General features: G+C 46.2%; 1 protein-coding gene across 2 annotated transcripts in view; it reads right to left on the bottom strand.

The window, feature by feature from the left end:
* The window catches only part of C2CD2 (C2 calcium dependent domain containing 2), a 32,908-nt gene extending 11,819 nt beyond the window's left edge, over nt 1-21,089 (bottom strand). Inside the window, exons 1-8 of one of the 2 annotated variants that reach the window (XM_041487760.1) lie at nt 20,670-21,089; nt 18,654-18,752; nt 10,051-10,170; nt 9,621-9,722; nt 6,442-6,564; nt 6,039-6,129; nt 2,717-2,825; nt 640-701 (exon numbers count right to left, since the gene is read on the bottom strand). In XM_041487760.1, the coding sequence (XP_041343694.1) occupies nt 640-701; nt 2,717-2,825; nt 6,039-6,129; nt 6,442-6,564; nt 9,621-9,722; nt 10,051-10,170; nt 18,654-18,752; nt 20,670-20,951 (988 nt within the window). In that variant the 5' untranslated portion in view covers nt 20,952-21,089. Of the gene's footprint in view, nt 1-639; nt 702-2,716; nt 2,826-6,038; nt 6,160-6,441; nt 6,565-9,620; nt 9,723-10,050; nt 10,171-18,653; nt 18,753-20,669 lie in introns of both variants that reach the window. The other variant, XM_041487759.1, reaches the window with a different exon arrangement.
* Between the last annotated feature and the right edge of the window lie 868 nt (nt 21,090-21,957).

The following is a 21,957-nucleotide window of genomic DNA, read 5'->3' on the forward strand; positions in this document are numbered from 1 at the left end:
GACTCCACATACATATTCTTTTAAAAATTAAAAATAGCATCAACATCAGAAATTTTTTAAAGCTTTTGAGTTTCCTATCCCTCCAATAATTATGTATCATAAACAAGGTATTGCACAATTTTGTATATCTAGATTAGTAAAAATAATTCTGAAACAACAGAATTGAGTTGTAAAAATGTTTGAGCCCCCCTGTTTTATATTTAATCCAACATAATCAGACTAGGAGTGTTTTACACCTGATTGTGATTTTCATACCTGAATTGTTAGGCACTCTCTGGGACTTGAAAAGGAAGGATTTACAATTAACCCCCATGATTCCCCTTCAGCCACAGAAAAAACTCAAAAGCTTAACTTGAAACCAGAAAGGGTCACAGTGGATCTGTTAGGTGTTTAAAAGATGGAAAAATACAGGATATCAGCACCTGGAAGAGTCAGAATGTTTACTACGTTGAGAAAGAAACTCAAATATTCTCTGTTAACCTTAACCCAGGCACCTGGTCAGTGTATTTTCCTTCCACCCATGAGTTCTGACAGATCTCACAGTTTCTGTGGCCACCCAGAAATAAAAGGGGACTTCTGCCAACACTCAGCAAAGCTCACACGCTGATCATGCAAAATAGCTCAGTCTTAAATACTCACTATCCAACTTTCCATCTTCTACTATTTGCAGTTGCAACGTTTTTGATTTGGCACTTAGTTCACTGTGAAGGAAACAAAACCACGTTAGGTCTTTGCAGCCCAAGCAGATTTTCCTTCCCATGCAGGTTTTCCCCTTTCCCCAGCTTTTCTCAGCCCCCTCCAAGGCAAACACTGCACCTTGCAGGTGGGTAAGAGTGACTGAAGGGATCACAGTAAAAAAACATGGCCTGGGTGCCTCCTCCCCTTTTGCACAGGTTCAATTTGTTGAATTTCAGAGGATTTTCTTCTTCCCAGGAGCTGACAACCACTGCCCTCCAAGCTGAAGATGGTTCCTGGTCTGACTGCTACACCACAACACCAAAAAGCTTTCTTTCTCCTGGCAGGATCAAATTTGTAAGTCAGGATGCTGAACAGGCTCAATCAACATCCCTGTCTAAAACAGGATACATGCCAGAAAACAAAAGTAGTTACAGCTTTAAATGACAAGAGTCAGTATCACTTTTCCAAAACAAGACTCAACAAGCCAACAAGAGGAGTTTCTGTGTGACAAAACCCAGGTGAACTATTCTCAGAATTACAAATTACACATGTGGTACTTCCTAAGATGGACTAGACAACAGATACAAAACCTTTCCTCTGACTGACACAGTGGAGCAAACTGGGTGCCTGCTGAGGAACCCTCCAGTAAAACTTTATTTTGCACCCTTCTCAGCAGGCACATTCTGCCAGAAACCCTCAGGGCATGCAAACATGTATTTCATTTTGCCATGTCCCTGTTTCAGGATGGTGTGATCCTGGCTGCAGACACCCCACCTCCATTAGATGCTGTGGCACATTATCTATGCTGCAGATTTTAAGTTTTTCCCTGCCACTCCCACCCTTCCTGCACCCCAAAACTTGGAAAGCAGCACCTTGGTGGCATTACTGCTGCTCTACCATGAAGCTAAAGCAGAGTCTGGCATGGTGGTGAGTACAGTGGTGTTCAGAGTGGAGGATATTTTTGGCTCTGAAGAAAGAAAAGTGCAGAGGTTTGTGTGTGGGAACTTGAAAGAAGTTCAAAAACCCCTGCCAAAATCCTAATCATTTATCTGTAAAAGCCCCCAGGCTTACCTCATGCACTTCTGAAAAGCAGTGTGGAAACCCCAGCATTATTCCTAGTGTCAAGGCCAAATTCCAGCCAAGTTAATCACATCCTGCCTGCCCTCTCTCAGCTATTTCAGTTGGAAAAGGGTATTATTCTTACAAACTTCCTGTCCCAAACTGCTGGGAACTTGTCTGCTCTGCAGCCCTGAGCAGGGGTGCTGTTCCACCAACAGATGGCTGAAGTGAATCACAGACCCACTGGCTGAAGCACTTTGTGATACTTCAGAAAACAAAGTTCATCACTGAGTCACTCCTTTCCTAAACTCATGCACCTCAGAAGCCATTTTTGCTCTGAAAGTGAAAATAAAAATAGTTTTACGTTGACCTTATTTATTACAGCTGTGTGAATCACAGAATACTGTGTAGGCTGCCTGAAAGTCCCTTTTTTTGTTCTACAGGAGTAAGAAAATCTAGTTAAGTTTTACACTCCCTTTTTAATCATGGCCACCATTCTTTTAGATGCTCAATTGTATTTGCACATTTGTTTTTCCCACTCAGGGGAGAGAATGGAGAGACATTAGATTCCCTCAAATGCAGTTTTCACAGTAAAGTGACCTCAAAACCTTGCTAACAAAACGTAGTAAGACCTAGCAAAATCTTGCTAGCTTTTAGGCAGCTAAACCTTTGCGACCTAAAAGAAGTGCTAACACTTCTTTTCTGGCACTGTAGGAAAGCATGAGGTGATTTATTATGCCTGTGACTGCTGTCATTTACTAGAATCATGTCTCTGCCATGGACACCTAGAGACCTGTATCTCATATCCATGCAGAGGGTAATTAGATCTCCTGAAGTCCCCACCAGCTCCAGATTTCTCTGAGGCCACACAGAGAAAGTCCAAGATGGAGCTATTTCAAAATGCCACTCGTCTCTCACACAGTTCAAGGAAAAAAAGGTGCTTTAGTGTAAAAGTATTCTCAGTAGGTAAGTTACTTACAAGATAAACTCTTCCTTCCAAAAGGGATGTGCAGCATTTTTGGCTACAGAGCTGGAAAACTTCTGCATAGGGTCATTCAACTGAACTATACACACAAGGTCTGTGCTGCCTGTAAGGGCAAGAAAAATCAGCAGCCAGTTATTAATGCTCTGTCACCAAGAGGCCACTTACTGCAAAAAAAAACCCTTTCCTTGCACACTGCACTGCTGAACAGACTTCTGCAGACACTTTCTCACCCTCCCACAGAATAAATGCCTTCCCTTGGTTTGTACACCCAGGACATTCATGGCAAAGGTCACTATTGCATCACTGCTGTCTTATGAACTACCCTACACACTGTGAAACATGACAGCCCCATTTAAATCCTGCCATGAAGCAACAAAACGCAGGCAAAGAACGATCCAGAAAGATGGGGAGACAAAGAGTGAGCAGGTGATGTTGTGGGTGTGAGGTGGGCAGAGAGTAAAGTTGTTTACAAGCTGCTTAAAAAACCCTGAAGTTTCCTAAGTTCCTCCTGGCCACAGTCACAGTGGTTTATCTGGACATGAAAATAAGCTTTTTCTGCTGGCAAGTGACTGATGACAGCAGTGCTAATTCACAGCGGTTTGTGCACTGTGGTTTTTAACAAGTTTTAAAGCACTGCTGCAGACTTATCTCTACCTTGATCTCGGAATTTGACAGTGTTGCAAACTGGCATATTAAGAGTAGTTCTACTGCTGCTCCAAGGGGAAACAGTTTGCCTGATGTATTCCTCTTAAAACGGTTTCTTTAAGATGGCTTTCACAGCATCAGAAATAATTTAAGCCCAGACTTGCAACACATCAAGGAAAGCAACAAAAAGCTCAGTACTGACTGCGTGCGAAGCAAACAAAAGATGCTGCCCGCAGTTCTCCAGAAGAATCTGGGTTTGTATTTGCTATGAGCAGCTCTCAGCTGTTCTCTGGGGATGCTCTGGGGCCGTGGATCAGCCCTACCTCAGGCACAGAGGCAGCCTGGGCTCGGCAAGGTGATTAGAGGAGACAAAGCATGTGTACACACAGCTTATTTGGGATCCGAGCTGACCCCAGAGTAAGCAGCTGAGCTGCTTTCACAGGGGCTCAGCCTGAGCTCACGGACCTGGGCTGGCTTCTGCTCCCCCAGAAAGTGTCTCTGAGCCTGGTCCTGCTGCCACGTCCCCAGCCCAGGGCAGGGACCCTGCACAGCCCTGCCTGGAACTACACCTGAACCACAAACCAGCTGTACCCAACAGGCTACTGCAGCTTTTCTGCCCTGCTGTAAACAATTAACTGCTTTTTCCTCACCAGCAGAAATCACTTTTGCCCTAAGTGATTCCCTGTAGAGCACGCAGCACAAAATCTAGGGTGACCTTTGTTTACATACACAAACTAAGGAGATAAAAACAGGGACCAGAGTTCTGCTACTGGCTACTCACCAGCTGAACTAAGATATCTACAGGAGAGCCAGAGCTCCTGTAAACCCTGTCAGCATCCACCAGTCCTCCATGGTTTCATCAGCATGGACAAGCTGCCCCTCCCCAGCCCCCTGTGCCTGAAATACTGCACAGTCCCATGGAGCCTGGGTTCCCACAGGATAATTCATTATTCATTATATGTTAGGGAAGGGAATATTAATTAAAATATGTCCAGTTATGTCCAGAAGCCAGCACCTTTCCAGCTGTGCAGGATTCTCACTGGATTTCAAGTGTACCAATTAAACCCCATTATGAAGCTTTATTTCTCATCCTCAGCTCCAAATGTTTACACCTCAGGAGCTGCTGGGGAACCAGCAAAATTCCCTCCATCTCCTGTTAGAATGGCAAATGGGGATTTTGCCTCCCAACAGCTGTGTTCCCAGAGCAGAGCACATGAATTGTCTCTTTTTCCTCTTGTTTTTTGGGAAGGTGCAGTGATTTTCAGAAGGTGAATCTTCTGTTCTATGCACTGTATGCACACAAAGATATCTCATCTCATCTCATGACTTTTAAAGCGAGGCAAAATGACCCAATCTTTTGGAAAGTTTAGTCTGCACTACAAAATTGTAGAGTAATAATAAATCATAGAATGGTTTGGGTTGGAAGGGACCTTAAAGCTCATTTCATTCCAAACCCCGTGCTGTGGGCTGGGACACTTTCCACTCAACTGGGTTGCAGTTGCCAACATATTTTATTGATAAAGGACATTTACAGCCAAGAGTTCCAGAACTGCTTTAAAAATAATTTGGTCCTTTTTATAAAAAAAAAAAAAGCTCTGCAGAGATTTTTAGGGAGATCACTTCCAACCACGATGAGTGAAGCAGCATTACACAAGACTCTAGGGCAGAAACCTATTACCTCTAACTGAAAAAAAGGAGAACAGCAAGCAGGATATATTTATCTAAAACTACTGCCTTGCCTAATTTAGCAGCCACAAGCTTCCATTAAAAATCCTGTTATGGAATTGTTTAATGGCCACAAACTAAACAGAGCCTCCAATGTGTATTTCTGCTGAGAGAATCCGAGCTGTGCCTCAATCTGCACTTGGAGAAGTCTGAGCCTTGCAAGACAGGCCTGGTGCTGCTTTCCAAACCCAACACTAACTCCACCAGGCAGTGACCTCTTTCTTGGCTTCATTCTCCACTTGCAAGAGGCACCTTCTTTCTTTACCTGCAGAGGTACTTCATCAGGGGAAAATATCCCTGACAACAACAAAAAAAAATCTTTCAGGAGTTTCTAATACAGGAGGAGAGTTTGAGATATATCTGCAAATCACTCTAAAGAAAAGAATAATAAGGTAACATTGAATCAAGCCAACATCATTGCCAGCAGCTAATGGAGAGCTGGATTTGAGCCCCTCATCTTGGGTACAGCCAAAGTGAGAACTTTTAGAAATTAAAACTAAAAGCCAGAAAATAATCAGCCAGCTTTATACATGTGGTCATTTCAATCTGTTTTCAGCAATGATGGATTTCTGTACAAGAAGAACAAGATGTTTAAATACTCAGATAAACCAAAATATACATGAAGTCAGCAGTGGCACAGGTTGCCTAGAGAAGCTGTGGCTGCCTAGACCCTGGGAATGTTCAAGGCCAGGCTGGATGGGGCTTTGAGCAAGCTGGGACAGTGGAAGGTGTCCCTGCCCATGGCAGGGGGTGGAATGAAATGAGCTTTAAGGTCCCTTCCAACCCAAACCATTCTGTGATTCCATGAAATCTTCTTCAGAACACAGAAATTTCTTTGGAGAGCAGGCTGTAACCCACAACTTCCACATTACCTCAGCTGAAAGGACAGTAAGAAAACCCACCCCAGGGCTGCCTGAAGTGCAGCAGCAGCCCTGGGGTGCGGTACCTGCAGCACGGAGATCGCTCGGCTTCACCGCGATGTTCCTCACCAGCAGCTTCAGGTCGTGAGCCCTCGGAGGCTTGGGAGGACTCGTGCCCTGAGGGAGAAGGCTCGTGTTCTGTACATTCTGCAAAAGGCAACCAGGACAAGGGGCGCTGTGCAGATGCCAGCACCAAAGCCTGGTGCCATGCTGGCACAGGGAAGCAGAGGTGAGCTGGGCTGGAACACCAACAAAGCCACGCGGGAGGTGGGACCACAAAGCCTCCACTGCCACGGGCTGTGCTGTTCTAAACGTGTGTCCCAGCTCTTGTCACTGAACACTCTCAAATTTACTCAGTTGTGAGTCATGAATATGTAATAAAAGCATGAAGGACACTTCTCAAAAGATTTTGGAAGGAATGAGCCTTACCTGAACCTCCTTTGGATCTGCAGGCCTCACACTCAACTCTACAGATGGAGAAGCTGAGCTGAAGAGGTTCTTCAAGACATCTATGAGCGTTTCAGATATTGCACATGTCCCTGCTGTCTGTCCCTATGAGGAAACAAACAACCAGGCTTCTCAAAACTCAGAAGAAGTTGAGGTAAAAATTAATTTGGTATTTATCTAAACCACCAAAGCCATCTAACATTAGCTCTGTCAGAGAGAGACACATGGTTTCTGTTGCCAACAACAGAATTTAACAACAGATCATGCAAAGAATTACTTAAATTTCTCTGTTACGCATTAAAGGAAAGCTAGAATTAAACACTGAAAAACTCATGCTGTTCTGAGAGTTAGGAAGACACAGCTGTTAGCCACAAAACCAGAAGTTTCTTTAACAGTTTTTATCTTATGATGGTGTTTTAAAGATTCTGCACTGCTCTGTACCCCCCTGAGAGAGCAGATCAGGTCATCAGATAAGCAGATCTGCAGCGTTCCACTGATTTAATGGGAGTTATGCCAGCTTGCAGCAGCTGAGAAGAAACTAATCCTGTGCTGCACTGAAAAAAATATTATAGCATCTCCTGGAGGTCTTCAGCCTTGCTGAGAAGTGCAGTATATGGACAGAGCCGTGCTGCTCTGGGGCACTGAGTTGTAGTTTGCCCATAAAGAAGTCTCACGGCCATCTGTGCTTAGCACCACAACCTCTGAGGGGTCAGAACACACCACAGACTTTGTGCACACACATGGAGCTTCACATGATTAATTCTAAGGTGTATGAAGGGACTAAACTGCCCCTGCCCTGCCTGTGCTCCTGGAGAATGCCTGCTTTTCACAGCAGGCTCCTCAGGAATTTCTGTCTGCTCAGGTACCTACAGGGCACAGATTTTAAAATCAAGCTGTCCCAGAAAGGTCGGTCTGAAACACAACAGCTCTGAAATCTCACTGAGGTTTCTTTTCTAAAGGAAAGACTGAAGTAGCAGACAAAGATCTGACCTAAAAACAGAGGATACATCCATCTTTTTTTATCTGATACCACACTGAGAGACTTCACTGATGTGCAGTTTGCATGACATGTCAAAGAGACTGGCAGTAACAGCCTTTCCCAGCTACCCAGGTGTTACAGAAACATTCAGGGTGTTTCACAAAAAATCCCAGGAATGCTGTGAACAGAAACAGAAACTGTTGTACTGCCTTCTTACCTAACTGGCCTTTGATGACACGTTCAAAACACACAACAGCATTGGCCAGTCCCACAAAAATCTGCTGCATTTACACCCTGTGCCCTCAAATAACCACCAAGGAAACAGGTAATACTCATTCACTTTAATAAAGATCATAGTAAATTAGGCTTTTTAAAGCCTCAGTAACAGCAATTTCATTACTTAAGTCACTTAAATAAGCAGATAAATTATGGTTAGTCTTCATTGTTTTGGAGGTAATTTCCCTCCCCTGCTCTTACCCAAACTGTAAAATCCCAGTTGCCTTGCATGCTTTGCCATCAGCCTAATGTGACATCTGTTATTTAACAGTAACAACAGCAACCTCAGTCACTGGACTCTTGTTCATAGGTATTTGCTGTTGTTTCCATAGTTATTTGGAAAGGAGATTGATTAAAGAGCCTCCTGTCAGCTCTGGCTCATTCTTAGCCATCCTTTTTTTGGGAAGTTACTCTCCACCACAACTCCCTCAACAAGACAAACCACAATGGCTTAACTGCCACCCCAAAATGATAAAGACAACAGGTTTCACTTTGGGTTTGACTTGGGCTAGGGGCGTACATCACAGCCAGCCTGGGGCACACCAGCACATGATGTAAATTGTGTAAATCCAAACCCTACCAGTCAGCCAGGTTGCCCAACACAACTCAGGTTTACCCAGCCATTACCAAGAGAAAATGGGTTATTACACCCAGCTTGTGTGATGTCAAAACCACCGTGCAGATAATCACAAGTAATTAGAGGTATTTATTTGTACACACAGTATTGCTTCTGAAGGAGGAAGAAAACAAGACACAAAAGCTGACATTGAAGTTTAGGAGCTGGAGCAATTTCTCAGGTGTAGCTTGCTCACAGGCTTTAGCCCTTTGTTTATTGCCTCTCCTCTTCCATAAGTGCTAATACAAACTTCAAAAGTGAAAATAAAGCCCTCCAACGAATAAAGAACTTAACAGGCTCATTCTAAACATGCAGGCAAAGCAGAACAGGTGCAACTCTGCAAAGCTGGACTTGGGCACCCAGCAAAAAGCTGATTGTGAAGTCCAGTGACTGCACCAGAGTCATCTGTGTTTGTCAGGAAGGATTTAATAGTTAATGACTCTTCAAATGTGGATAATCAACATGCCACCCCAGCATATGAAGGTCATTTACATGCTGCGTGTGCATGGTAAAACCTACATTAAAACACACTTCAAAAGGCTTGTCTGTCTTTAGTTATGAGTTTCACATTTTTATAGACAAAAGCTGTGGTAATAAATTATTGTGATTGTAGCTCTCTCAGTACAGGTCTTTAGAAGCAGCTCTACAATAAAATTATTTTTTAACAAGGCCTTCAGTCAAAAAAAACAACTTCACAAAACATAAATAAGTCTTCCCCCACAGCTGTAGGAAACAGTTAAATCACCACATTTGTGCCAAAAATAAAAACTGTGAAGGGTCAAAGGCAGAAGAGAATCCAAGTCAAGATGGAACTCTTGCAGGGGATGGCCCAATGAATCAGTGTCATACACACAAAGATCAGGTGCAACTCCAAAAGCAACAAAGTATTTTTAGATCATCCATCATTTCCTTAAATAACTGTATTTTTCACAGTTGTTTCTGATGCATTGCCAGACTTCAAAACTGATTTCAATTAGGGAAGGAGAAACGTTTTAATTGCTTTGTTGGAAATACCACTACAACTGGGGATTTTTTATTATTTTAGAAGTGTTCTGAGAGAAGATATTTAGGAACAGACATTTTTCACACCTTGAATTTGGATGAAAGATGTTTGCAAAGTCATTTGTCTGTCAAATACAGACTTGTTTCAGTGATCTTGAGAGGTGTTGCTGGGTTTCAGAGGTGTAGGGATTTGATAGATGATCCATGGGAGATGCTTTACACCACATTTTGGACCAAGGGGATGGAGACTCATCTGCTCTACCACTACAACAAATAAAACTGACTGACCTCCTGCACTGCTGGCTGGATTTCAAAGTTGATTTCATCGGTGTTAATGAGGAACCACTCAACTTTGACATCTTCTCCTTTGTCTTTCACATAGAGCTGAAGCTGTGGACAGGAAAAGAGTTATTGGAGAGTTGTTGTGGTGCGCTGTAAGGAAATTGTAGGTCAATCTCCATGCTAAGGCTCAGCACAGGAAGAATTACACCAGTTTCTGAGTAGGTAACTTTAAAGTGACACTCTAAGGAGGCAGAAGTTGTTTGAGATTTGAGAGTTCACGCCAGTCAAAAAAGGGAATTGTTCTAGATATCCAAGTAGTCCACCCAACATGTTACTTAACCAGTCTCCTGAAGAGGCAGCTTAATTTCTGTATTTACCACTTGGCCCAGAGGGGAAACAAAAGGCAAGGAAGAGAGAACAGCACTTAAGGCTTTACCTGCAGGTGGACTGGGGACAGCTTCACAAAACACGACTGAGCTTCGGCAGCCGCGGGCGGAGGGGCTGAGACAGCAACGAGGAATTTCACAGAATCCCCCACAACATTGCAGGAAACCACCTGGAGAAAAGAAAAGCATGAGAGGAAATGAAGGGAAAAACAACTCAGTCTTCAGAAGGTCTGGTGAAGGCAAGAAAGAAAATAAGAAAGGAATTTAAGCTAGCAGAATTATGCTAAGTTGTACAAGTGGGAAATTTCTAGACAATTTCATTCATGTTCCCACCTCCTTCTGCAAATTCTTCTAAAAGCACATAGTTCAAGTGTTCAAATCCGTACATGAAATCGAACACCTGCAAATTATGGCATTTCCCAAAATTTCTTTTGTATTGTTACCTAATTCAGAAGTAACTCCTTGTCTGACAAGGACTCCTTTCCACTTCACACATAGAGTATTAAAAGCTCCAAGAGGGCAAAGATGTTTGTTCTTCTTCCTCTTCTGCTCTGAGCAGCAGCTGATTTACCACACAATCTTTAGTTTAGTGAAACTAAAGAAAATGTGAAACTTTGGAATAAACCTGCTGCTACAGCAGAAGATCCTGTCTGAGTAATTCCAGCTCTCAGTGGGTAAGAAGGAGCAGGAGCCTTTAAGAATTTATTCAAACCTTTGACCAAACGAAGAAAGCCTGAAATGTGGTGACAAAGCTAAATGTCTGGGAAAAGTCTGAGTGCCACTTGACTGCAGTACACTTTTAGGAGCAGTAATTTAACTTGTTATCACACTGAGTTTGTAAACAGTGGACAGTTTTTGCTCCCTCCCTTCTGCAAACTGAGCTGCTGGAGCTGCCATGCAAAATTCCTGGAGTGTGCAGAAATTCCTGGAGGGTTCCTGGCAGCACAGGAAAGCCCATGGGGTGGAAGTCAGAAATTATTAATCACACCACAGAGGCATGTTTGTTTTGCAAACAGATGTGCTGGTGGAGGAGAGCTGCTTGTCACTGTCCCTCTGTGGTTACTGTCCCCACTGACTCAGGCAGAGGGAACCAGGTCAATGCAATGCACAGACAAATAATTCCCTGCAAGGTTTGTCTGACAAAAACTCTGCATGCTGCTATTAAATTGTGTTTGTGCACTTACTGCTCCACTTAAGGGCACTGGAATTGAAGCTGAAAGCTTTGAGAGGAATCATGTAACTCCTGAAGATCCTTATCAGTCTCTCCTTAAATACATTTCATCTCCCTGGGCTCTCTGGGGTACATTTTAAGGATGGCCAGGGCTTTATCAAGGGCCTGAGTACATCCATTAAGGTAGAGGCTTAATTACAAAGGAGCAGGGGGTGGGGAGGTGGATATGACAAATAAAAATCCCAACCACACCCACAAGCAGTAAGATTTGCCTTTTCAGGTTCTATCTTTGCAAATTATAGTTTAGAAGTGGACAAATGAGTCTTCCTCACCTCTCCCCTTTCCCAAAGTGCAGATTCCTTCGGAAGTGATTTGTGACCTTAATCCCACACAAACAACACCAACACCCAGTATTATGGTAAAATAGAAAGGATTTTTAATAGCTAACAAGAACAAAGAGCCCAGCTGCTTCCAGCTGCTTGTTTTACTTGTAGCTGAGATGAAACACAGAATCTCTCCCTTCATTCAGATTGACACGGTGACTCTTTAAAGACTTTGAAAAGGAAAAGGTTCTTCCTTCTTTTTTGAGGAAAAAGGAAGAAAAAGGACAGGTCTGATGCAAAAAACTGCTGCCACTTCCATATCCTAAATGAAGTGTTTTATCATCCATACAGGTTTTTTCCACACGTCCATAAGAAGTTCAATGCATTCAGAACAAGTTGGACTTGCTGTACACGCAATGCAGAGCCATTAATCTGGAATTTCTGGATGTCCAAGAGCCAAGGTTGCCAGGTACGTGGTTGATTAATGTTTTTAAAAGAAATAAAAGTGTGGCCAGAGAGTTGGCAACTGAATGTGCCACTTATTTCTTAATCATGTTTAATTCCAAGTAAAGGATGGAAACACACACTGCAGGTGGCAGAACTTTCATTTTTCTTTCTGCATTATGTCAAGAGATGCTAAATCAGTGTTTTATGTGTATTTTTACCATTCATTTCAAAGCCAGACCAGTGAAGTTTGGACTTTCAGTCTCCTTGATTAATTTATTTTCTGCCAATGACATCTACTAAGCCCTACTCCCCTTCTGCCCTCACTTTTACTAAAAAAATTGTGGCACTCACATACAGCCACCTGCCAATTTTTAATCCAATCATCAAAAGGAGTGGTTCCATGTTTATAAATGGAAAATAATATGTATTTAAGTCAGGTGAACCCCTTTGTTGTGGGAGCAGGATGGATGATGCAGGCAGAATGCTGAGAGAAGCAGAATTCTAGGCTAGAATTTGAAGAGAAAGCGGCTTTGTTTTCATCTCTGATGCTGCCACAAGTGGTGAAAAGGTGATTAAAGAGACTGCAACTGCTGCTTCCCTTGCTGAGTGACATTCCTTTAGAAGTGTAGCAGGTGATTTTGATAGACCCAAGCAGAAATATGTAGGCCACTTCCCCCATGGCAGGCACACAAAGAAAAACACTGAAGCTTCCCGTGCTCCTTTTCCCCCTGCCTTGTTCCAGCCTGCTTCTTCAAATTCATTTTCTCTGCACAGACGAAGAGCTGGAGAAGGGAGGGCCAGGCAAAGCAGCCCTTTCTTGCTGGCAGGAGGAGAAAGAGGAAGGATAGGTGTTCACAAGAAAACAGAGGAACCTGGACTGATAGGAAGAGAGTTCTCCTTCAATTTCATTTATATTCCTCATTCTCTCTCCCACTCCCCTTACCAGAGACATCCCTAGTTATCAACCCTTTGTGTTTTAGAGTCTAGAAAATCTGTCACTTTTCTAACAAACTGTTCAAAAATCAAGCCCTGCACAGCAGGTGGGACTAGCTGATTCTGAGCCCCCAGAGGGGTCACCCCCAGCTCCTCTTGTGATCCTACCTCTGGGCACCTGTCACTTTTCTAACAAACTGTTCTTCAAAAATCAAGCCCTGCACAGCAGCTGGGACTAGCTGATTCTGAGCCCCCAGAGGGGTCACCCCCAGCTCCTCTTGTGATCCTACCTCTGGGCAAGACACATCTCCTAAATCAGCAGAAATAGGGTGAGGTGAAGTAGCAGCACAAAGAAACCAATACCAAGGTATTTTCTGCCTCCAGCACCTCCCTTGGAACAAACACCCTTCTCTCCATGTGCTTTGGGGATCTCCCATGGAAGGGGTTCCCAGCCCTTCCTCAGGTACCTTTGTGTCCCTGCTCCTCCTCAGTCCTCTGCCATCCCTCCCCACGCACAGCTGGTACTTAAATCACCCACTGCCAGGGTTATTCCTGCTGTTTCCAGCCTCTCCTCTTCATCCCTGACCTGACATCCTCATCATGGGATGAGCTGCAGTGGCCAAAACTCCCAGACCTGGCTGGGCTCAGTTGCCCACATGCAAAATGCTGGCACCCAGCTCCACTGAGCTGCAGATGCTGTGACACAACCTGCACACATATCTAAAACTCTGAGTACAATTATCCTAAAAGCAATTATTATCTTCCAGATAAGAAACCACAGGAACACAGGAGACTGAAAAAGCACTGTAGTTCAAGCCAGACTATTTCTCTGAGAAAGTCAAGTATCCGAACTTGTGTACTCACAGCTATTAAAACCCTTCCCCCACTTTGCCCTCCCCCTGTATATCCAGACTTTTTCCCTTTGCAGTTCCTCTGGACAGGATTCAAAATCTCAGTTTCCCTTCCTGAAGTAGCAGCAGAAGCTGCTTCATCTCAAGAAGCACCATGGTGCCCCTGCTCCTCACACATGGTGCCCTCTTGCCTTGAGGTTTCAGTTTTGGCACTGGCACCCCATTAATTTGTGCATTACATGTTCCCTTTTCTTTACTCTTCCCTCCCCAAGTGCAGCAGCAGGTTTCCTCCCTGGCTGTGACTTAGGGGGAAGTTCTGACAGCCCTGATGGAGAACACCTCACCTTCCCCAAGCCCTGACCACACCACATGTGTTTGTAAAACCCCCAGCAGTACGGGCCTTGATTGCCTTTCTGTTTGCTTTCTAGAAGGAAATTCTTTTTACTGCACTTGGTATTTACTTCCAGAAACAGCAGGTTACTTGAGGTTACTCAGTAGTATGTAAGTAATACAAATATTTAACATTTTCACAAGAGAATCAGAATTAACATTGAGGCAGCCACACAGTGAAAGCTGCCTTGATCTCACTGCAAGATTTAGGACCCTCACAGTTTCCCATCTGTCTCACAGGGCTCTACTATGAAAAGGCTCTTCTTTTTGGCATGGAAAACTTATCTTGTCAATGGCCACACAGACAGTTTGTGTGCTTGGCTTAAAACCTCACCACAGGAAAATTTTTCAAGTCAAAAACTTCTGCCTTTTGACAGTCATTAGCACTCAGCTGTTTAGAAGAATTACATGATCTCCTTGGTTACCAGAGCCAATTCCTTCATTTCTTCTGGGGTTTTTCCAGCTTCTTCTCCACTCCTTTACCCAAACAATTGACAAAGTGACCAGGGCAAATGAAGGGGAGATGACAAATGCAATGTCTAACCCAGGCACAGGCAGGTGTGGATTTTCAGGAGCCAGTATCAAACTGAATTTGCCAGTAAATACAGTGAAAACCTCAGACCAGTTTTCCACATGGTGATAAACACCACGGTGAAGGCAGGGTGAGGGATGGACTCAGTGCAGGAGAGAGAGTTTCCATGTCAGCAACAGAAACAAAGCCGAAGTTGATGGAACATGTGAATTTATCCACTCCTTTGAGACCAACACATTCAAATTCAAATAGGTGGAAAAAATGGGGAATGAGGGAATGAAATAAACAAGCAGAGTACAAGGAGACAGGACAGGAAAGATTTTCAATCCACCTATGAACATCAAACAGTGCAAAGACAGGAAGCAATACTTATATTTCAGAAAGGGGAATACAAATCAATACCAGAAGTAGAATTGCTAGTTTGGCCTCACTATCATGCAAGCCTTTCCAAATCATCTGAGACACAGCACAGCTGAAGACACAGAGACCAAGAGGAGACAGAAAACTCTAGGAGGGGTTTGCCAGTCTGTGCTGTGGTAGCTTGGACAGTAATTCACTTGTAGAGACAGTTCAAGGTGCTAAAGCTTCCCTGATCCCTGTGCCAAGCTGGCAGATGTAGCACAAGCCTATAGGAGGCTCACACACATCTGCAGCAGCAGCTGGAAGACAGAGCCAAACCCAGGATCACCACCAGTGAAGCAAACAAACCCCACCCCAATGTCCTCCCCTGACCAGGCACTCAGTTCTGAAGAAGGCTGGATCATAATGTTGTCTTCTTTACTTCTGTAGGTTCATCCCACTACCAATTAAGCTTTTACTCCATCATTCCCCCATTAAGGTGGATTGGGATGTTTGAAAGGGAGAGGACAGTGCAGTGAGCAGGGAGGTGAAAGCTGGAAATAGGTTACCAAAGATTCTCTCAGGCACCAGACCTATCACATAGTTACAAGTCCAAAATACCTCAGGAAACACCTGAAAGAAAATGTGATGCTCAAAAAAGCAAGCTGGGAAGCAGCAACATAAGGGAAGATTAGGTCCTCACACAGGCAAGCTGAAAGACCTTGAACACAGGAGAGGAATGCAACACAAATACCTAGAGAGTGTGTGTGTAAGAATTAACAACTCCTGCTCACAAAAAGGACAGTTTATTATCAGGACAGCACCACAGGGAGAGAGACCTTGATGCAGCAAGGCACTCATAGTGTGAAGCAGCCACAGGAGAGGCAGACTGGAGCCCAAACCCCCCCAGGAAAGTACTTCCAGAGCCAAAAAGAAGCTGCCTCCTTGCATTGTGAGATCTTACCTGTAGGGCTGTGTGGCCCTTCGGCCATCAAATTCAAAAACACGGATTTAATTGGAGCTGCTGCTGAGAGTGGGTGCACAGGAGAGACTAAGGAGACAGGACAGTATTGTAAAAGGAGATTTAAGGAGCAACTTATGCAGGCAAACTAACAAAAGCTGGAAGGAAATATAATCCCTTCATAATACATTTACTGACAGCAAGCACCATGAAAGAAGAGTAAACATATTAAGAAGAAAGGATTATATTAGTGCAAAAACTAAAAAAAGCCAAGGAAAAAATCTCCATGGGCTATAATTCCATCTAGGCTTGTAAAAAAACCCCAGTCATTAAAGCAGCAAAGGTCTGGCATGGCTTTTGAAGCAAAATGGGGAGTTAAAAGACAACAGGAACTGTACATCACAGTTGGGGTAGTTCACTCCACCAAAAATAATCAGAAATAAACACCAGGAATGGTCCCAGTTAGGAGTGCAGCAGTGACATTAACGGAATGGCACTCTGAAGGAATTTTAACCCCTTTCCATTTGAGTATGAAGCAGAAAAATAAAGGGAGACTTCTGTCACAGCCTGCTCCATCCAACCCTCTGTGCCAAGTCCCCAGCAAGAGAATCCTCTTTTTCATTGCCTTTTTTGTTGCTGTTTCTGTTGTGAAGTTCAAGTCCTCTGGAAATAGACTACACTAATGGAAAGGCTGGCAGAAAAAGCTAAGACCAAGAATATTTCTAATGTTTACTTTATTAAAACAAAACAACCAATACCACACAATGAAAACAGGACACTTCATTCTATATATTTAGGCTCTGGCCCAAAATTGGGGTGAAGGCAACACATAAATAAGGCTTTATCACGGGGCAGTGTGGTGTAACCTCCAGCCACAGAGCAGCTCTGTTCCTATCACCACAGCTTGGGCCAAGCTGAGAAGCAGCAGCATTCCAACCATGTCTGCAGCACTGCACTGTGCAGCACACACCAGTTTCTGTCAGAACTTTGAGTTTGGGCAAGCTGCAGAGAGAGATTTCGTCTTCACATGCAAACACTGAGAGTTTGAAGAGGACGGGGAAAAAAGAGAACACCAAAAAAAAAACCACCAAAAAACCAAACACCCTTGGTATCACCTCAGGAAATACAAGACACAATTATCATATAAGAGAACTCCTGAGGTGTTTAGAGAAAGGAATGCATTTAAAGAAGAAGGAAAAGTAGCTACCAGACTGCACCCTAAGGTTATTATACCCTGTAATTCAAATAAATATTCAGGTTGTACCTTAAGTAAAGGAGTAAGAACAATTCAGAGTACTTTTTCCAGCAACTGTGCACAAGACTATTGAAATGGGTTTTGGCACAGTACAGAAGAGCCCAGTGTATGAAAACAAACCCGTCTTATTCCAATAAATTTTAAAATGTGCTTCTATTAGTCTAAGCTGTTTTGAAAGCACATCAGATTTCTGTCTGCAGTGTAACACCTCGATTAAGATGCTGGAATGACTCAACCCAACCCTGCTTGTCCCTTCCAGCAGCATTTTAGACACTGCACTGCAAGACAGCAGTTTTTTGTGCTGTTATTTGCAGCAGCTCTCCCTGGGGTCCTGGCTTCACACATGACACAGCACATCACTTTCAGACCTAGCAGTGCCCTCTCTTTACAGTTTCCCATCATGGCATCTTCCAGTGGCACAGAATAACTAACACTTATGCCAACCCCACAGCCCTACCAAGCCCAGTCTCTCCAGCCCCACTGCTGAGGCAGGGATCAGGGGTACTGAAAAGAATTTTTTTTAAAAAGGGAGAAAATAAGTACACAAACAGCTTTACATGTTAACAATCCCCAGCTGCCACCAGTCAGGGTGTGCCTCTAAGTTGTGTATCAGGCAGATAAGCATGCATAGTTTTCAAAGGAATCATAGTAGAGCTGCTTAGCATCTAAATCAGACGAGCAAAGCAAAATAACAAAGCCAAACTAAAAGAAAAGCATTAGGCTAATTTGATGCAGGTGCCTAATGTAACCAGTCACTAGGACAAAAATGCAGGAGCTATCATTGCTAAACATATATAGGGGTTTTTTTTCCCCTTTTTAAGTATTTTTACTGTTCCAAGAGCCACATTCTGCCTTATTTTAATTTCCCAGGAACTGAAGCACCTCCCAGTATTTGCAGTGGGAGAGGAGGAAAGAAATTACTTGCTCCTCACTGAATATAAGGACCAGCAGAGTCATGACTTCACCCTCAGGACTCTGCACCTGTCCCACTGATCCTTACTCAGCTCACTCTTAGGAAGCAAACCTGTCATCAGCCACACAAACAGCAAGAGGCAGACAAAGATGTTTGCCAGTCCCAGGAGAGAAATTTCCTTCTTCTCAATGCAGTTCCCACAGCAGACCTCAGCAATAGGATGGGGAAACATCATCAGGACTGTGGAGGTGGAGGAGAGGGCTCCTCCATGAGCTCACTGAGGGCGTAGCTATAAACTTGGCATAACTCTGGTTTATTGTGCATTTGGAGGAAGCCCTGGAGCACATTCTGCTCACAACATGCAGAAGAAGTGAATCAATGCAGAGTTTGCACAGGTTCTTTAGAAAGGCAGCCTCTTACCTGCTTCGACAAACACAGGTCAAGGGTACAGATCTATTGACAAATAAATTTTCCACTCACACTAATAAAACATTTCCTGACCCAAAGTACACAGAAAGGCAACAAATCCAAAGTTTACCTTCTCTCCAGCTGACTTTACAATACTGGTAACTTCTTTAACTGCTAGCTCAAGTGGTTCTGCTGGGTCATCTTCCTCAAACGTGAGCAACTGAGAATCCTAACAAGAAAAAAAAGAAGCATCATTAGGTGATGAACCCATCACCTGAAAACAAGTGATAAAAATGCACTGCCAGTCAAGTTCCTGGAACTGCAAATGTATGTCAAAACTTCCACGTATTAATTGCATGACACCTCACTACATAATACCAGGTAGAGCCTGAAAACATACACTTAGGACATAACTATGGGCCTAATCACAACTCATCTTTCCCTGTAGCAGAATATCAAGGTACACAGTGCAGAGCCAAGTCCATGAACGACAACAGGGTCCAGCAAAACTGCTGTTCTGCAGCAAAGATTTATCAGTGCTGCAGCTTGAAAAGGTGTGTTTGGTTTGGCCCAATAATAGGGCTGCAGTAGCTATGCCAAAACTAAGAAACCCCAAATATCATCTTGCAGAGGTGAGGAAAGAAGCCTTCCCCTGCCCAGCCCTCCTCATCAGTGAAGGCAGACAGTGATGACAGCCACTCAGTCGTCACACAGACAGCAAGGCGAGGCAGCCTTTGGGCACTGAGGTCATACTTTCAGAAGCATCAGCACTGCATTCTTCACCTGCTACCCACACGGAGCGCTCAGCCCCGCTTCCCTCATCACCCGAGGTTGTTTTGCACGCAGGAATTTCATTAGCTTCGTGCTGCTGACATTGTTTTAGGAGGCTGACAGCGGGAGCAACGCCACGCTGCAGTGCCAGGCGCTGAACTCCCGGCTCCAGCTGCTCACCTGGGCACGGAGGGTGTGCCTGTCCCTGTCCCAGGGGCTTTGCCCTCTGCTCAGGGACAGGAAGCTGTCACTTGTGTCTGCTAACTTTCGGTTCCCAGCACCTGTCCTCAAGCTGTCGGGATCCTTTTCCTCCACAAGTGCAGGGCAAAACAACCTTCATTTCCTAGCACAGCCCACTCTATTCTCAACTGCACTGTGCCATGTGAAAGGGTGCACAAAGTATTTTCTTTCTACTGCACAACTTACAATGATACTTGGGAAGTGCTCATTTTTATTCCTTATCTTTCACACACACATGTTGCCCCACGCTTCCTTCTTCCCCAGCCTGCTCTCTGACATGTAAGAAGGAACCTCTTAGGTCTAAGATGCACACAAATTCAGAGACCTGGGGACATGCCACTTCCTAGAGTTTATGCTCAGCATTTTGCACTGACCTGACAAGGGTTCAGTCCTCAGGACAAGGAAATCAGCTTGCCACAGCCTCACTTAACCTCCTCACCTCACAGAGCATACCATCACACACCAACGCGCAGGATGCCACACTGAGCCTTTTCCAGGAAGGGCGGGTTGGGATGGGAAGAAACACCACCTTTTGTGCATCCTCCCTGACCCGGGGCACAGGCAACCTGACCAAACCCCGAGCATCCCATCCACCATCCAGCGGGCTCGGCGGCCACCAGCCCTCGGAGTTACACCACACACAGCAGGGCCTCAGGCATGCCGGGGGAAGCCCAGCTCTGGGAATTATTTGCCGAAGGACGGGCCGCAGGCCCAGGCCAGGAAGTTTCCATTGTTTCCTCCTCCCCACGCCCGAACAATGTTATCGGCGGCGCGAACCCCTGCCAGGGGCTGCGGGGGTCGGGGCTTTCCTTCCTCCCCATCCTTCCCTGCTCCCACTCCGTGCCTCCGGCCGGCTCCCTCCTGTAAGCCCTGCCAAGCACCACACGTGCAAATATACAAACACACACACGGAGGGTCAGGAACACACCCGGCACATCCCTGCAGCAAGTCCCGGCGTCCCTACAGCCGCTCCTCGCAGCGGGGAGCGCCCGGAGCCGCGTCCCGGCGCGATGCCCCACGGCCGGGAGGCGCCGGCCCCATCCCGGCGGGCGCGGGGGAGCCGCCGCCGGCCATCCCCCGTCCCTTCCCTGCCTCCGTCCCGCCGCCCATCCATCACCTGCATCGCGGCACTCACCGCCCGCTCCGCCGCCTCGGCTCGGAGCGCCGCCACCCAGGCCCGCCGCCACTGCCGCCTCCAGCTGCCCCGCGACAGCGCCCAGGCCAGCACCGAGCCGCCCTCCTCCAGCAGCTCGTCCCGCTGCACCGGCGGAGCGGGGGCCGGCGGCGGGCGGCCCCTCCGCAGCGCCAGCAGCGCGTACTGCACCAGGTACACGGCCAGCGTGGCCAGCGCCGCCACGAAGAGAGCGACCAGCGCGCCCCAGCGCAGCTCGGCCAGCCCGCCCGGCAGCCACGCCATGGCTGACCATAATGGGGCCGCGACTCCGGACCCGTCCAAGGCGCGCCCGGCGGGGAGCGGCGGCCGCAGCCCCGCGCAGCGCTCGCTCGACCCGCGGGCGCCGGCGCAGGGACCGGCGCTGCCCTGGGCCTGGGACGCGCGGCGCTGCCCCGCCCGCCCACGGCGCAGTCCCCGCCCCGGGGCGGTGGAGAGGGGGCCCGGCCCCGGCCGCAGGCACGGCCCGGCGCCGGCTCTGGCCGCTGCCCAGCGCGGGGGCGGTTGCCAGGCGGCGAATGTCCAGCAGCGTGGGGGTAGTGGGCGCCGGTTGGCAGGGACAGAAGCGGGGAGACGGGCTTGGGGTGGGCACCTGGTGCTCCCTGGGGTCAGAGAGGTTTGGGATGAGCATCTGGTGCCCCTGGGGAAATGACAAGCTCATGATGTGCTCCTGGTACCCTGGAGTAAAGGGGCGCAGGGTGAGTTCCCGAAGGTAGAGGATTCAGGGTGGGCGCCCTGTACCCCGAGGTAGAAGGACTCGGGACGGGCCCCTGGTGCCCGGGGTGGAAGGGCTTGGAGTGGGTGTCCGGTACCTCGGACAGTGGGGGGGACACGGAGGGGGCACCCAGTTTCCTGGGAATAGAGGGGTTCGGTGTCGGTATGGGGCAGGTGCCTGCTCTGTTTCTTTCATAGTGTCTCTCTTCACCTGTGGCAGCCAAAGACCCTCGCCTGATTTTCTTTTTCCCAATCCACATGCTAAAACAACCCTTGATTAAGTTGTGAAAGCTCGTCATGCAATGTCATTGCAAGGTCTTGCTCCACTTGGCCTTCAGAGCTTTGCCTTAAAGGGTAGGAACATCCTTTCCTTGCTGGAAACTGGAATTCCAGACCATTGCAGTGTGTGCCATGGGTGCCAGAGGGGAATTCCCGAGGCTCTTGGGGTGCTGGTTCTGCCCTGTCTCTCGAGGGAGCTGCTGGACATTTCAAGCACATTCCCAGCCCAAAGCAGAGGCAAGAAGAAGAGGGAAGCGAG

The sequence above is a fragment of the Pyrgilauda ruficollis genome, unplaced genomic scaffold (genome assembly GCF_017590135.1).
Source record: "Pyrgilauda ruficollis isolate IOZ18807 unplaced genomic scaffold, ASM1759013v1 scaffold84, whole genome shotgun sequence".
NCBI classification, from domain to species: domain Eukaryota; kingdom Metazoa; phylum Chordata; class Aves; order Passeriformes; family Passeridae; genus Pyrgilauda; species Pyrgilauda ruficollis.